Source organism: Choloepus didactylus, chromosome 2 (genome assembly GCF_015220235.1).
Source record: "Choloepus didactylus isolate mChoDid1 chromosome 2, mChoDid1.pri, whole genome shotgun sequence".
NCBI lineage: Eukaryota > Metazoa > Chordata > Mammalia > Pilosa > Megalonychidae > Choloepus > Choloepus didactylus.
This window is the reverse complement of record NC_051308.1, coordinates 218,643,898-218,660,041: the sequence shown is the minus strand read 5'-3', so window position 1 is coordinate 218,660,041 and position 16,144 is coordinate 218,643,898. Positions and strand designations below refer to the sequence as shown.

General features: G+C 50.2%; 1 protein-coding gene across 1 annotated transcript in view; it reads right to left on the bottom strand.

The window, feature by feature from the left end:
• Nucleotides 1-11,194, bottom strand: part of NKAIN1 (sodium/potassium transporting ATPase interacting 1) — a 41,744-nt gene extending 30,550 nt beyond the window's left edge. The window contains 1 exon segment of the mRNA XM_037817894.1: nucleotides 11,141-11,194. Coding sequence (XP_037673822.1) covers nucleotides 11,141-11,194 — 54 coding nt within the window.
• Between the last annotated feature and the right edge of the window lie 4,950 nt (nucleotides 11,195-16,144).

Here is a 16,144-nt window from a genome sequence, read left to right as displayed (position 1 = left end):
CAGGAGAGGGGAAACGAGTAGAGTGCACTCTCAAACCTGGTAGAATGCAAAGTGCAAAGGGTTCTGGAGTCCCCAGGGCCTGGGTTTGAGTCCTGCACCAACACTGAGTTATCTTGAGTTTTGTCACTTCCCAAGCCTCAGCTTTCTCATCTGTAAATTGGAAAGTAGCCTACCTCTTAGAGTGATGGCACAGGTTAAGTGAGGAAATACATCTGAAGTGGGAACATGGTGCCCCGGCACTGCCCTGCATTTTGTCTTTTGGGAGGGGAGGAAGGACCACCCCCTCCTGTGGGCTTCTTGACGGTAGGAGACCCGGTGGGGAAGAGCAGTGGTTCTGGGGTCAGACATGCCCATGAACACTGACGGATGGTGTGTTATGATTACTCTTCATTGCCTGGCAGCGGAGTCCTGCGTGGTAAACTGCTTCCTCCAGGTAATTTACATTTCCTATTGTCCTTTACTCTTCATTCACTACAATCTGCTAATGCGATGCTTTCTAGAAAGCAGGAGCCATGTTGTGCTTTTTCATTTCCGGCAATGCCTGGCCCGGTCCCTTGCAGGGAGCACCCAAGAACTCAGCATGGAAGGGATGTGGAAATCATCTACTCTGACTCGGTATGCAAGGCAGAAAATTCCCTTCCCTAGCTTTACCAAGCGCTTGAATGCCTCCAGTGACGTGGTGCTCATTTCCTGCCCAGGGTGGACTAGCATCCAGGACTCTGGGGAGGCTGAGCTCCATGGGGTGAGCAGGAGCTGAATGGGCAGCTGCAGGAGCTGCAGATACAGGGAACTCCCAGGGCCACTCCCCACCCCCCCTACCCTAGCATCTTCCCTTCTCTCCCTCTGAGAACTGATAATAGGAGGTTCTAATTATGTTCTAATTGCTTTCTTCCAGGCAGTTTCTCTGGAGCCAAGGAGTTCAGAGTTCATGAATAAATGAAGAGGGAGGAAGCGGGAAGGGATGTTTATTGATCCACAAATCTCTACGTGTCAGTGTCTGCCCTACAAACGCTGGGGCATGCAGCTGTGTGCACTTTTGAATGCATACATACAAACACAGAAACACACACCGCACAGCCCTCAAACCCCTCTTTCCAACAGACCAGTGGGGTATAAAAGGAAGGTAAAAAGAAGTGTCCTAAATTGGCTTTGGGTCCTTGTCCTGACTCTGCCCCTGGCTTGCAACATGGGCAAGTCATAGACCACTTCTGGGCCTCAGATTTCCCACCTACATAGTGTAAAGATGGAGGTGATGTCTGACAGCCCCATCTTGGAGAACCCAGACTTCTAGCATGTCAACGGGGAACCATCCAGCTAGATAGAGCTCTGGGCGTGCCAGTTGGGCACTGCCCCCTCCATCCACACGCCTGATGCCATGAGAGGATCTGGCCAAGCGGCTGGAGGCTCCAGGGAAGTGGTGCGGGAATGGAACACTTGCAGGTGGGTGACATCTCCTTGCTGATGCGAGGCCCAGTGGGGAAGAGCAGGGGCTCTGGAGTAAGATGTCTGCTCTGCTACTCACCAGCTGTGAGGCCCTGGGCAAGGCATTTAAATTTCTTAAACCTCAGTCACTTCATCTGTTAAATGGGAACGGCAGATTATGTGTTACCAAAATTCACCTAAGGCATATAATAGCCTTAGCAGTGTCTGGCACATAGTGAGCATTTGATAAATGGTGGTTGTTAATATTATCATTTAAAATATTTCCAGCAACCCTGCAAGTTACAGACTGTTTTTTCATTACAGATAAAGAAACCAAGGCATGGAGAAGTCAAACAGGTTGCCCAAGATCAGGCAATAAGGGATAGGATTGAAATCGGACTCATCTATCCCTGAAACCTCTGTGCTCTGATCTTGCTTCTCCACGATATCTGATACATACGGGTTTCCCAGGGGCTAGCACACAGTAGGTGTCCATAAATAATATGCTCAATGACAGAGAAACGGAGAAAAAAATGGGCATAAAAACAGACCCTGTGTCCAGGGACCAAGGTTCAGGTGGGCTGATGGAGGAACTGGACCAAGATTTCCTTCAAGATCAAAGGGAAGGACTGGGTCCAAGGGACCCCAGGGGCTCCTTGTCTCCTCAGTGGCCGGGGCCAGGCTGCCCCCCAATGATGGGTAGGGATGCTGGGGATCCTTGGTTCAGGCTCACTGAAGGAAGTTCTTTTACCCCTTCATGATTTCCACTAAGAAGTCAAAGTTAGGAAGTTTGGCTTTTGGCATCAGCTAGACCCTGCTCTGCCACCGCCTTGTTGTGTGACTCTGGGCAAATGACTTCAGTTCTCTGGGTTTCAAAGTCCTCGTCAAGGAAACGGGGCTAAGACTTCCTACTTCTCAGGCTGTTGTGAGGATGATGTGAGGTGGCACACGTGAAGCACAGAGGTTAAGAGTTGGGCCCTGGAATCAGACTGCCTGGGTTTGTATCCCACCCCTGCCGCTACCTGATGTAACTGCTCTCAGCCTCAGATTCTACTTCTGTAAAATGGAGATAACTGTACCTAATACATCGAGGCATAGTGGGGATGCATGAGCTACTACGGGAAAAGCAGTTACAACAGTATGAGGTATGTCCTAAGTGCTCAATAAATCCTCCCTATTAGACTGTACCACGTGCAGAGACCCTGCAGTCCATTTTACATATGGGGAAACCAGCCTCAGAGACGGGCTGAGGCATGCCCAAGATCATGGAACCAGTTCACCCAGAGGTGGGCCTCTCTGGGAGCCGGGTACACCCAGGGCCCCCTCGCCAGGCCTCCGCTTCCCCAGTAGCATGGGAGGCTTGAGTGGATAACCGCCAGGCCTTTCACAGCATCTCTGCCATCCTGCTGAAGGTTTGAGGAACCTGGGGCAGGGGTGGGAGCTGAAAATCCCCTTCCCTGTCCTCCCCGGTGGCTGCAAGGCTGGCCTGAACCAGTGGGACTTCTCAGTGGGGTGTGTTGGGGGGCAGGGAGGGCTTGACCCACTCCAGGGCTGACTGCAGAGGCCTCAGAAGCAATCCAGGGGCCCAGGACCAGAACACCGTTTGTCAGCCCTGCACGGTGGCGGTGGGCTTGTCTCCATGGCAACAGTGCAGTGTGAAGGCATCCTGGCATCATTAGGGAGCGCACTGAGTAGTATAAACAGAGGCTGCAGTAGATTACACGCCTATTATGAACAGTCTCGGGCTCTGAGCACTGGTAATTATGCCTAATTGTGCACTTAATTGTGTAATTGAAAACTCACATCTCTGGTTCAGGCTGGGGCTGCACAACCACCCCCCCCACCATCCCAGCATCATCCCCCCCCCCCCAAAAAAGAGGCCCCTACCCTAAAATCCCAAGGCTGCCTTCTCTGCTAGGGCAAGGGGTGGCCAGAGCAGGTGGGGGTTGGGGTGGGGGTGCCAAGTTCCTACAGACTCCCATATCTCCCACCTCTATGTCAGGAGCTCAGCCAGGCTCCAAGATTCGGGGTGCGGAGTAAAAAGGGACATGCTTAAGGCAAAGGGATGATAAGTCCTGGAAGGTTAGCTCTGGAAGGGCTGTACCTCGACTATTCTTTGAGAGTGGGGCCTTGAGACCAGGAGGGGTCTGGCCCAAGGTCACACAGCATTTGGGGACACTAGGGGCTGGGCTCCCAGGTCATATTGGCATGGGTTCCAGTGTCAGGCAGACTGGAGTCCAGATCACGGTTCTGCTGCTTGCTGGCCATTTGACCTTCAGTGAATGTGCCTCAGTTTCCTTCTCTATAAAATGGAGATCATAAGAGTACCTAGTACCAGGCATTGGTCATGGTACAAGTAAGAGCTCAAAATGCTCCTCATTTTCATTATGCATAAAAGGTAGCATTTTGTGCTACTGACTGTCCTCTCAGGACCTGGAACCACACTTTGTGGTTCCCAGGGACCTGGATCATCATTACACCCATCACGTGTCCAAGTGGTCTTCCAAACTATGCATAAATTCTTAATCATTGCCAGGGACAGGGAACTCACCACCTGGCTAACAGCCCTGCCCTGGAAGAACCTCTGCAGACAGTCGGAAAACCACTTATAAGAGTCCAACACCTTCCCCCACCCCCTGGTTTCACAGACTGGGGAAAGAGAGGCTGGAGGGCCAGGGCCAGCCAAAGCTGCCGGGTAAGTTCCAGAACCCTGGGATTCTGACTAGCAGCAGAGGGCATATTTGGTATCCCAAGGTGACTCAGCACCTAAAACTGTGCCCATCACTTTGTGGGTGCTTCATAAAAATTTGCTAAATGCAACTCTGGGTAGGGTTAGCTGGTGGCAATCCTTATACTCTGACCCCAGAGTATTCAATCTTTCTGGAGGTCAGGAACTCCAGAAAGCTCACCTAGGGCAGGTCAAAGTTAGTGATGGGTCAGAACCTCCAGGCTCTGACTCACCATGGGCTGTGATTTGATTGCACAATCAAATATGTCATGTGGGCATCTGAGATGGGACAGTAAGGACTGTTAGGCAGATGGACAGACCAGTCACTTGTGTCCCTGACAACCTGACACCTTGTGCAGACCACTGGAGGCAGAGGTCTTCCTCTCCCAGGCTCTGATAGCCCCATCAGTCACAAATGCATGCAGCAAAGTGGGTCAACGTGGCAGCAACTCTGCTCTCCACCTGGGAAGGGAGGGAGCTCCTGGCTGACTGAGAGCTGACACCGAGGCTCAGAGAGGACCAGGCCTTCCTCTCGGATGCCAGGCCCTGTGCCTCTCTTAGTGCCAGGCCCCGTGCTCAGGTCAGAATCAGTATCGTCCCATGAGGTGAGGCCTATAATTATCCCCATTTTACTGAAGAGAAGACGGAAGTACAGCTGGGCCAAGACCACAGAGATTAAGCAGAACCACTGCTCCAACTCAGTCTTCCACTGGTTCAGAAAGGTGACATGTCCCCTTTCCTACTTCGTGTTCAGGATTCACAGAACCTGCTATGAATCTCATGTCAAGGCCTTCAAGGATGTGAACCTTTAGTGAGCTCCTACTCTGCAAATCTTATCTCAAAGGAGCCTCCTAACAAATCTGGAGGCAGACTTTAGAGATGCGCTAGGCGGAGCTCACAGAGGTCAAGTGTATTGCTCAAGGTCACCAAGTTACAAAGGAGCAGAGCTGGAACTCAAAACCCCAAATGACTCTAAAGTTCAAGCTCTTTCCACTCCACTTCCCTGGCTCTTGTTTTGCCAGCTGCTTTGAGAGGCAGGGACCAGAAGGCCAATGTAAACCACTACAATGTGCAACCACAGTTAACCCTTCTAAAACCTCGGTGCTCATTCTCCTGCCCCGCTGGTAGAAGCATGAGTCTCCGGCAGGTTTGCTTGCTGCCTGAGGCTCCCCCTCTGTCTCGGAATTGCCATCCCTCCCCAGGCCAGGGCACTTGGACTGGACCATTGAGGCCCAAAGCCAGCTCTACCCCCTGGCCTGGAGCTAACTTTTAAAAACATCTCTGAATAGCATTATTCACAATAGCCAAAAGGTGGAAACAACCCAAGGGTCCAGCAGCAGATGAATGGGTAAATAAAATGCGGCATAGCCATGCAATGGAACATTATACAACCATGAAAAGGAATGAAGTTCTGATACATGCTACAACATGGATGAAACTAGAAAATATTATACTAAGTGAAATAAACAAGACACAAAAGGACAAATATGGTATGATTTCACTTATATGAATATATAGAATATGCACATACATAGAGACAAAGTAGATTAGACGTTATAGGGGGGCCAGGAAGAGGGGAGAATGGAGAGTTACTGCTTCATGGGTATGGAATTTTCTGTTTGGGGGGATGAAAAAGTTTTGGTAATGGATTGTGGTGATGGTAGCACAACATTGAAAATGTAATTGATGCCACTGAATTGTATATTTAAAAATGGTTAAAATGGCAAATTTTATGTTATACACGTTACTACAAGAAAATGTAAAAAGAACACCACCACCACCAAAACCCCTCACATCTCTGATCTCAGCCTGTCTTCCTGTCACCTACCTCTCCCTGAAACCCGAGGAGAGAACAGATTCCCAGGATCAGAGCTCACCATCTCCCCTTGGTCCGGATTTCACAACTGTTCTCAAATCTTCTCCCCTTGATCACTCTTCTGAAGCTCAGCCTGCATTCCCTGTTTCCTTGGTAACAAGTCATTTCATTCCTCTGAGCCTCAGTCTGTGCCCACCAGTAAATGGGTGTAAAACCCACACCTGTCTCATAAAGTGCTATGAGGAATGGTAAGTCCTCAATACAAATTAGTTTCTTTCCTGGGTAACTTTCTAAACCTGCTTTATGGTTTCCTTAAGCCCAATACAGGGTTTGGAGTGGGGAGAAATTGGGAGTCAGATGGGGGTGGGGTTGAGCAAGCAACTCAGAAAATCTGGCATTTGGTAACAGCCCCTTCTGTCTGAGAGAAGCTTTTGATTTCTCCACTTGCTTCCATGCTCTGCACCTTCACAGACCTATGTGGGGAGCAATGTGGCATACAGGCTGGAGGTAGAAGGCTGTGGGGTCCTCACTCTGTATTTATGTGGCTGTGGATTAGCCAGGAACAAGGAACAAGATAAATAAAGTGCCTAGAACAGTGCCTGGCTCATAGCAGACCCCAAATGAGAGGAAGTTATAGAAGTGAGTCTCGAAGTTTCAAGGTGAGTACCCAACAGCTGTGGGGTAGGAGCTGTTGTTCTGACTACTTTATAGGCAAGGATGCAGAGGATCAGAGAGAGTAAGGGGCTTTCTGGAGGTCACACAGCAAAGCAGCATTGTCCATCTGATTTCAGAGGCAGTGTTTCTAATCCTTGTGCCACATCTCCATACAGTTGCCATTTATGGGGTACCTATCTCAAAATACCACCAAACCCACACACAAAAAAATCCCTCACCCATGCATACAGCAGAACCATGGCCCCCACCCCCAGAGGCCCTCTTCTTCGCCCCACCTTGCTCTGCCCATCTCATAAGGGCCTTGGGGGCCATCTGACATTGGTCTGTCCATCTGCAAAGGGGGACTGATCATGACCAAAGGGGTATGAGGCATGAGGATCAAAAGCACCCTGGCCAATTTCATGCTTTTGACTCTGAAGCCTGGCCCAAGAATCTTAACCACCCAGAGCAGAGCCAGACCTGCCCAAGAAAGCCAGGAGCTGGCAGCCACAGCTGCTTCAGAGCGCAGGCCCCTGCTGGAGCTGTCTCCCTCCAGTCCTCACCATCACTAGAGCTAATAACAACATCAATCAGGTTGACCACGTTTCACACCGTTACCCGCAGCTCAGCAAGAAGCTACATATTTCCCCCCTCACCCATCACCTTCCAGAAAGCAAAGAGCTTTCCAGAAGGGAAGAGAATGAAACCAATTTTTTTCTGAGTACCTACTGAGTGCCAGGCACCCTGGCTAAGCTCATTCTATGACCTTGTGAGGTAGGGACGACTTTCTCTTTTATGGAAGAAGAGACTTGGGTCCAGGAGTGAAGGCATGTGTCCCAGGTCACAAAGAGCTGGGACGAGAACAACGAAGGCAGTGATGCGCTAAGTGCCCACTACATGCCAGGCCCTGCACACAAGCTTACTGAAAGGTTATCATTTCCATTTTCAGAGGAGGAAACAGAGGCTTGGAGCAGTGAACAGACGTGTGAGGTCACACGCTGCAGAGGGTGGCTCTCTGCTCAGGCAGAAGAGTGCTGGCATCCTGGTTCTGTCACTGACTAGCTTAGTGACTCGGGCAGACCTTGTCACCAATCTGAGCCTCAGTTTCTCCTTTTGAAAACATAAGCATCTGTCCCATTGTGTGGAATAACAATAAGAAGAGGGATAAAAACAGTAAAAGAACTAACGTTTATTGATCATTTAACATGTACCAGGCACTGTGCCAAGCACTCTACATATGTAAGCTCATTTGGTTAAATGAGGTAATGCATATAAAGTGCTTAGCACAGGACTCCAGAAATGGAGTGATAATGATGATGATGATGAAACTGATGATGATTCCCTCAGGCAAACCTCCCGGTTCGTCATCTTACAGGAAGAATAGAGCGGCCTATAAGATTTCAGGAAGGAGGTGGACTAGGAAGGAAAAGCAAGGCTTGGGTGGGGGAAGGAAAAGGAAAATGTATACCAGTTAGTGAGTGAAGAGGGTTTAATAACATTGTCAAGATAATATGCTAAAGAGAACCCGGGAAAGCAAGGGGCCCCAGATGTTCTACAGAATACAATCAGACTAGATGAAACAAAACTGCCACATCAGCCCAGCTATCACCCCAGAGTCCTGGACAGGCAGAGTTGCCACGACTTTCGAGAGCCAGACCGATGATTCTTCCCATTGCACAGATGGAAGAAACGAAGCCTACAGCAGGGAAGAGACTTGCCCAAGTGTGCAGAAAGTCAGTGGCAGAGCTGGGTTTGCATCCAGGCCTCCTGCATCTCAGCTCAGTGCCCATTACCTGCTGCTTCCCACAAAGGAGAGCGCAGGGGGCACCAGGATAAGTCTGGGCTGCAATCCCAGGGAAACATCCCACAGTATGAATCGTTAAAATGGTAACAATAAAACGTTATAGTTTGTTGGGTGCTCATGCTATGCCTGGCACAGTGCTAAATTTTACATGTGTTTAATCCACACAACAAACTTAAAGAATTAGGAACTGTTTTTATCATCTCATCTCAACAGACGACAAAACTGTGGCTAACTGGGGGAATGCGGGGGGTGTGGGGGTAAGCAACTTGTCCAGTTGTCCCATATGACACAGCTAGAAAGTGACAGAGCCAGGACTCGAACCCAGGTCTGTTCCACTTGTCAGACTCCAGAGCCTTGACTACTTTCCTACACTTGCTCGCCTGAATGGCACGGCCCCCACCTGCTTCCCCCATCCCCCAGAATACCTTCACACCCTACTACCCTAAGCAAAGCAAGTCTATCCCAACTACAGAAGAGTGTTTAGAATTGGCCTGTTTTATAGAAACAATTAAATCCCACTCAGAAAGGAAAAACGACACAATTGTCCTCTTTTTAAGTTTTCAGCTGGAAAACATTTAACAGCCTCTTCCTTCCCCATCTCGTTCAGTTCGATGAGAAAACTAAGAGACTTCCTTCTGGCCTCAGGCTGGTGAATTCCAGCATCCAAGGAGCACGTTCTTGGAGTCACAGAAGGTGCCAGGCGCAGGGGCTCCTGGGGCTCAGTGACAGCTGGAGGGACCCACTCTGCAATCAGCCCAGACAGAGCAACAGAACCAAGAGACCAAATTTCAAGTCCCTCCTTGGAGCATCTCCCCAAATGATCTTATCACCCTCACAAGCTGCACCCAAACCACCCAGCCAGAACTGGGCATTTTGTCTAACTCAAGAGCCACTAGTGCTGGTGAAATCCTCTAAGCTGAAAGGTAGGTATAGCTTAGCTGGAAGAGAGAGTGGGAGGAGGCAGGGAGACCACGTCCACCACCTTCCTCTCTCTGCAGAGCACTCAGCACCTCCCGAGGGACCCCTGACTGACAAGGGCCAGAACTCCTTACTTTACAATTAAGAAGGTAACAGAGAATGCTGGTCAGCTGCCTGGATCCAAAGCCTGACTCCTAGCTATAGAACCCTGGGAGCAAGTTACTTCATCTCCACTACACAATGTGAATACTACTACTACTAACTTTACAGGGTCATTATCAGGAATAAATGGATTACTACATGGAAAAGTGCTTACAAGAGTAGCTGGCACCGAGTAAGTACTCCCCAAAGCTCCCCAGGGAAGGAAACTTACTTTTATCTTCTGCTCTGCTTGTTTATTTATTGATTTATTCATTTTTACCATTTATGTATATTACTTTTCTAAAAAAAAACAAAAAACTAGTTTAAATTTAAAAACAAACAAACAGAAAAAGAACATGTAAGGATTCAATGTTTCTTGGCATTTTATGTTCCACAAAATAGATAAACAAGGGTACTTTCTACTACAATCCGGAGGTTGCCAAATAACTGATTCATTCTTTTTTTTCTACAAATATTAACGGAAGAGCCAGGCACTGTTCCAGCTGCTGGGAACTTAGCAGAGAACAATACAGTCTCTGCCCTTCTGGAGTTCCCAGCCCCCCTCTAGCCCCTCAGGGGTGCCCTTTTTCATAGATTGGCAGGCCAAGGCCAGGGCAAGTCTCTTCCTGAGAGCACAGCTGGGAGCAGGGTCAGAGTCCTCAGCAAGGGTAGACAGGAGACCCTGCCCCTCTTTAACTGCCCTCCCCAATTCACCTACCAGGACCTGACTTGAAGCCCCCCAATTCCGATGGTCTCCCTGAGACAAGGTCCTGCGCTCCCTAAGCTGGGGCAGGCCTCGCACCCTCTGCTGCTCTGGTCCTCCCCAGGGCACCCAGGTGGAGAGGAGCTGCCTGTCCCCACCCCAGCTGCTCGAGTGGAACACCCATGGCCACAGCAACCCAGAGCCAAAGCAGGGAGGATGTTCTAGTACCCTGCGGGTCGGGCTGGCCCAGGACCTCGCAGCTCCTAGTGACTGTCTCCAGAGAGGTGCCCCTCCACTCCCAGGCCTGCCCAGTCGCTGGGGAGGCGGCGAAGGGAGGAAGCCGGCACAAAGGAGGAGTGAACGGTTCATGGAGTCTGAGATCCCAACACGCACGACAAAAAGGGACATGAAATGGTCAGAGACCTCGAGACACACACCAAGGGACACACGGGAGCAGAGACTTTGTGAGAAACACTCACACAGGGGCGTAAACCAGGAGCAGAAACCCGGAGGAGGAGAGACCCACGCAAAGAAGCAATCCGGAGGGAAGACACCCGCAGATCTCAACAGATCCAAAGACCAGCTTCGGACACACCCCCAGCTCCAGAGAGCCACAGCCCCACAGTGCACCCCCCAAAGTGGAGGCCACTTGTACCGCGCGGGGCGGGCCGGGGACTCGCGCAGAAGACGCACTAGGGGACCCGGGGAGCGCCAGGCACAGCGGCAAGAAGCGCACACAAAGAGACAGCCGGGCCAGCAGGAGCAGGCTCCGCCCGTCCCCTCCGTGACTCCAGTCCACTGCACCCCCCACCCCCCACGGACACTGGCACACACACACACACACACACACACACACACACACACACACACGACACACGACCCCACCCGCACGTCCCGGGACCCCGCCCCGCCGCGCCCCACTCTGCCCTGGCGGCCCCGGCGCGCAGCGCTCACCAGCTGTAGGCAGCAGAAGGCGACAAGCGTGCAGCGCCCGCTGCACTTGCCCATGGCTCCCGGGGCCGTGCCCGCCGCCAGCCGCGGCGCCCCCTCTTGCTCGGCGGCCGCCGCCTGATCCGCTCTGCGCGGGCTCCGCGTCTTCCCGCTGGGCGCCCCGGGCGGCGGGTCCGGGCGCCTAGGGCCGGGGCCGGGAGCGCCAGGTCCTCAGGGCTAGGGCCGGCCACCCGCGCTCTGAGTCCATGGTCCGTCCGCCCGCGCGCAGGCTCTGCTGCGCCGTGTCTCCTTTGTCTGGCCCGCCGGCCGCCAGGCGCGCCTTCTGCCCCGGGGCGGCTGGCGGGGAAAGCCGAGCGGGGAGCGCAGGCACCTAGCGCAGCGCAGCGCACAACAGCACTGCCCAGTTGAGGCAGCCGCCCGGGTGCTCGGCGGCCGCGGCTTCCCAGCCCCACCACGTGGCTCTGCCGCCGCCACCGAAACCAGGGAAGAGGAGGGGAGGGAGGGGCTTGGTGGCGCAGCCATAGGAGGGGAGGGGGGGAAAAGGGGTAAGGGGGCGGGGTCGTTGGGGGAAGAGTCAGGCAGTGAAGAGGGAAGAGTAGGGAGGGGTGCTGACAGCCCTTGATCAAACCCAGACTTTGCTACTCACTCGCTGTGTGACCTCGGGCAGATCGCGGCACCTCTCTGAGCCTCAGTTTTCTCATTAACAAAGTAGGAATAATGATGTCTTCTTCAGAGGGGATGCAAAGATGAAATGCAGGCACGTGAATAAAGAGCTTAGCCCTATGCCTGGCATCCTGAGGGTGCTGGAGCACCCCTCTGTCCATCCTGTCTCTAGGGCCATAGGGTTCCAAGCTTGGCCACTCCTGTTCCCATATGTGCTTCTCACTGGAGCCTCCCTTCTGAATGCCTGGCCACATTTTATTCCTTCCCTCTTTCCTTCTACTGGCATTTATTGAGCCCTGACTGCATCCAGACTCCTGGAAGCTCTGGGAACCGGAGATGAGTCCCTCAGGGCTGCCTGTTCCAGGCCCCATGGAGCTTCATAGCACAGAGAGAGGACACACTTCCAAGGACACACAGTGAGAAGGGTGATGGTGGAGGTCTGCCCAGGGGGCTTGGCCAGCCCTAACCCAGCTTATAGTGGGGAGGGAGTCAGAAAAAGCTTGCAGGCAGAGGACTACCTTCTCCAAACCACTACCCCAAATTACTTAAACCTGGGCACATCCCCAATCCATTTAATCATTTAAGTCCCACCCCAGCTTCCATATTCATCTTGGCAATTAGCCTCACCCAAGAGGGAACTCGTGGGTCATTCTTAGGGCTTCTCTATCCTATCTGATCCCTCATCATAGCTTATCAACCGTACCTTCCAACTAATGTTCATGAAATGCCTACTGTGTGCCAGGCTCTCAGCTGGGGATAAGGGGATGAAGCAAACAGGCAGTTTCAGCCCTCACTGAGCAAACAGTCTACTCTATGGAAGGACAGTCATTAAATACAAATAAATACATAATTACAAATTCTGATCAGTGCCTTGAAGGAAAGAGAGAATAAGGGAGGCATTATTTAGGTATTCAGATCCACAAAACCCCTCCTCAGGGAAGTGGCATTGATGCTGAGAGGACAATAGGAGGGAAGGAGGGGCAGAGGAACGGAGAGGAGTGTTCCAGAAGAGGTTCCCATACTCTCCTTCCTCGTAGGATTCTGAGGGCAGTATGCCGTAGTGGTTAAGACCCAGCCTTCTGGACTCAAACAGCCAGGGTTCCAGTCACAGCATTGCCAGTTGTTTGCCACTTACATAGTAAGCTTTCCAGTGCTAGCTAGTGAGGATTATTTTCTTCTCCCAGGACTTGCTACATAATTTGTGGGGTCCAGGACGAAATGAAAGTGTGGGGCTCCTTGTTAAACCAATTATTAAGAATATCAAGATGGTGCCACAGCCCACTGTTAAACCAGGCGCATGGGCCTGTGCAACTGCAGAGGTCTGACACATGCCCATGAAGCCAGCCCTGCCTTCTCCTTGGTGTCCTTCCTCCACTGGTTCCTCAGCCTGCCACTTTGTATCTTTAAACACACAGGATGTTCCCAGGGTTGAAACTATATGTGCTGAGGTTTTCACTAGTTACAATAAACTGAGATAACAGTGGGAACTTTTTTCAGCCATACTTCAGCAAGTAACAGCTGTGCCCAAACAGATTCCATGACTAGACAGGCTTCCAGAAGTCTGTGAAGTACCTAAAATAATATGGAAAGCTTCATGTGAGCAGATGTGCCTTTTTCTGGGGAGAGGATCCACAGCTTTCATCAGATTCTCCCAAGAGTCCATTTCCCACAAAAGAATAAGAACCACCCCCATAAAGGCTCAGTCCAGATGTAACAGTTCTCTAATAGATCCTCTGTGGGGCCTCTCTCAGATACAGCCTCCGGCAGTTGCCTCTGTAATGCTAACAATGCCATTCAATAATAATAATAATAATAATAACCATATAATTACTATCATTATAATAGCTTCCATTTATCTAGTGCTTCCTCTGAGCCAGGCACTTGACATACATTATCTTATTTAGCCCTTATAACAACAGTGGATTCTGCTTGGGCTCTGACCAGCCCTTGCTGGGTTATTTTTTTAAAATAGCATGCATATTTCTCATTTTAACTTAATACAAATTAAAAAAATTTTTTTTTGTATTAGAAAAGTTGCAGGCTTACAGAAAATTCATGCAGAAAATACAGAACTCCCATATACCACCCACCACAGTCCTCCCCATCACCAACACTTTGCATTCACGAGGCACCTGATACAACTGATGAAACAACATCAATTAATTATATCATTAACCACAGTCCATACCTTACATTACATTCACTGTTTGTGTTGTACAGTCCTATGGCTTTTTAAGTTTTCATTCTAGATATATTCACCTTTGTTAGGTTCTTGGCTATATCATGGCATGCTTAAGACATCCTGTTCCAAAGTCTGGCTTACTTCCTTGTGAGTCTGTCCTATGGAGTATGGAATGGCCTCTGGCCCTGGGTCATTCCTGTTTGGCCCAAGTCCTGACACTGATGAATCCACCCACACCCCCACTGTGCAGTCTCCCATTTCCCTGCTTTGTGTGTGCTGTTCTTTCTGCCTGGAATGCATCTCCCATCCAAATTCTTAGCCTGGGAAACTCCTATTAATCTTTCAAGCCTGAGCTCAGCTGTCACTTCCTCCAGGAGGCATTCCTGACACTCTGCAACCTGGGCGAGGTACCCCTCCTTTGTGCTCACAGAGTGTTCTGTGCTACCTCCATCATAGCTTTTACTGGGATTTACTATGCTTGTCTGATTTTGTTTCTGTTTCCCCCAAATGACTCTGAGCTCCATGAGGACAGCGACTGTGTCTTAAATTGTCTCTATCTCACAGAGCTTGCAACAGAGCAGGAGTCAGTAAATGTGAGCTGAAGGAATGATCGTGTCACTTCTTTCCTCACAGCCTTGGCCGGGCCCTACGAAACCTTTGTGCTTTCTTTACCCCCGGAAGGCCAGGGTTCCAAGGGGGAAGGCAGCCCAATTGTAGTACAGATGGAAACATCTTTGGCAGGAAGGTGGCGGGGGTAGGAGTGGGGTTGATGTCAGGAGGGGCTTGCAATAGTCGACATGAAGGATGACTAATCTTGGGACTACGGAAAAACTGTGGGGAAAATGAAGCAGGATTTAGAAAGCGTCAAGGACAGAGATAATTAAGAACATAGGTTCCTGAATGAGAAGGCAGGATCACAATCAGCCCCGGAGAGGGGCATGGTAGGAGCTGCTGAAGTGATGAGATTTATGGGGTATTAAGAAGTTTCTCCCCTACCCTAAACCAACGCTAGGCACAATGTCTGAATCTTTCACCATTAGTCCCTCTGTAGGTTAAAACACTGAAGACTTCTGAGGAAATTCACTCACAGTACAGTAAAATGTTAAACCTAATAATTCTCCTTTCTTCCAAGTTAGAAGATTGAACACGCTCACTAAATATAACTAATTGTTGCATCTCACTAAGCAGCAGCAGGAATTACCCCGAAAAAAGAAAAAGGTGGAGACCCAGCCAGGACTGCCCCAAACCACTGCACAATGGGGCTTGCTGAGATTCTGAAGAAAGAGGCACAAAATGCCAAGGTGATTTGTTCTTAAGTGTTTATTAGGGGAACTTACTTACAGAGAGCTGCAGCTACCTCATGACACACAGTGAGATGGCATGAAGTTCACTCAAGTATGTCCACACCAATAGCAACTACTCTTCCGATTATATAGGGCTGGGGGACAAAGGTGGCTGAATGCCACAGGATTGCAGGCAAGTTTTGGGAAAACATCTGGGTATGTGCTCTTTTCTCAAAACAAGATAGGTTTGGGGCAGGCACTGCTGAAGTTTCCAGCAGCTAAGGCATGGCGGGCTTCCAGCGAGATACAGGGAGGGATGCCTGAGGAGGGGGAGGCAGGGGCAAGGTCAGTCCTCAGTCAGATAGGGGACACTCTAAGTATCAAGCTAACACTTACTAAGCACTATGTTACAGGCACCATTCTAAGCAATTTAAACCTTGTGACAACCCTCTGAGGTAGGTACTGTTATTGTCATTCCCATTTTCTACATGAGGAAACTACAGCTCGGAGAGGTTAGGTCTTTTGCCCAGTGTCAGATGAAAGGAAGTGGCAGAATCAGGATTTTAGCCCAGACAGAGCTACTTTACCCATACTATTCCTTGAGGTTTTCAAACTTTTTTTTAGCACCAGACCCTTTTCTTCAAAAGAAACAGTGCATTCTAAAACAGGAAAAAGTGGGACTGCTCTAGCTATGTGCAAAGGAAATTGGTAATGTGCTCTCTTAGCCGGCTCTCACCCCTGAGTAGGCCTCAAAATCAGTACCCCAATCCAAGGCCTCCAAGGAACACAGGGGTAAAGCTACTAAACTACTGGCCCAGATGATGCTTGAGGTGTTTTTTTTTTTTTAAAGAGGGGATAAAGAAAAAGATAAAGAAAGGG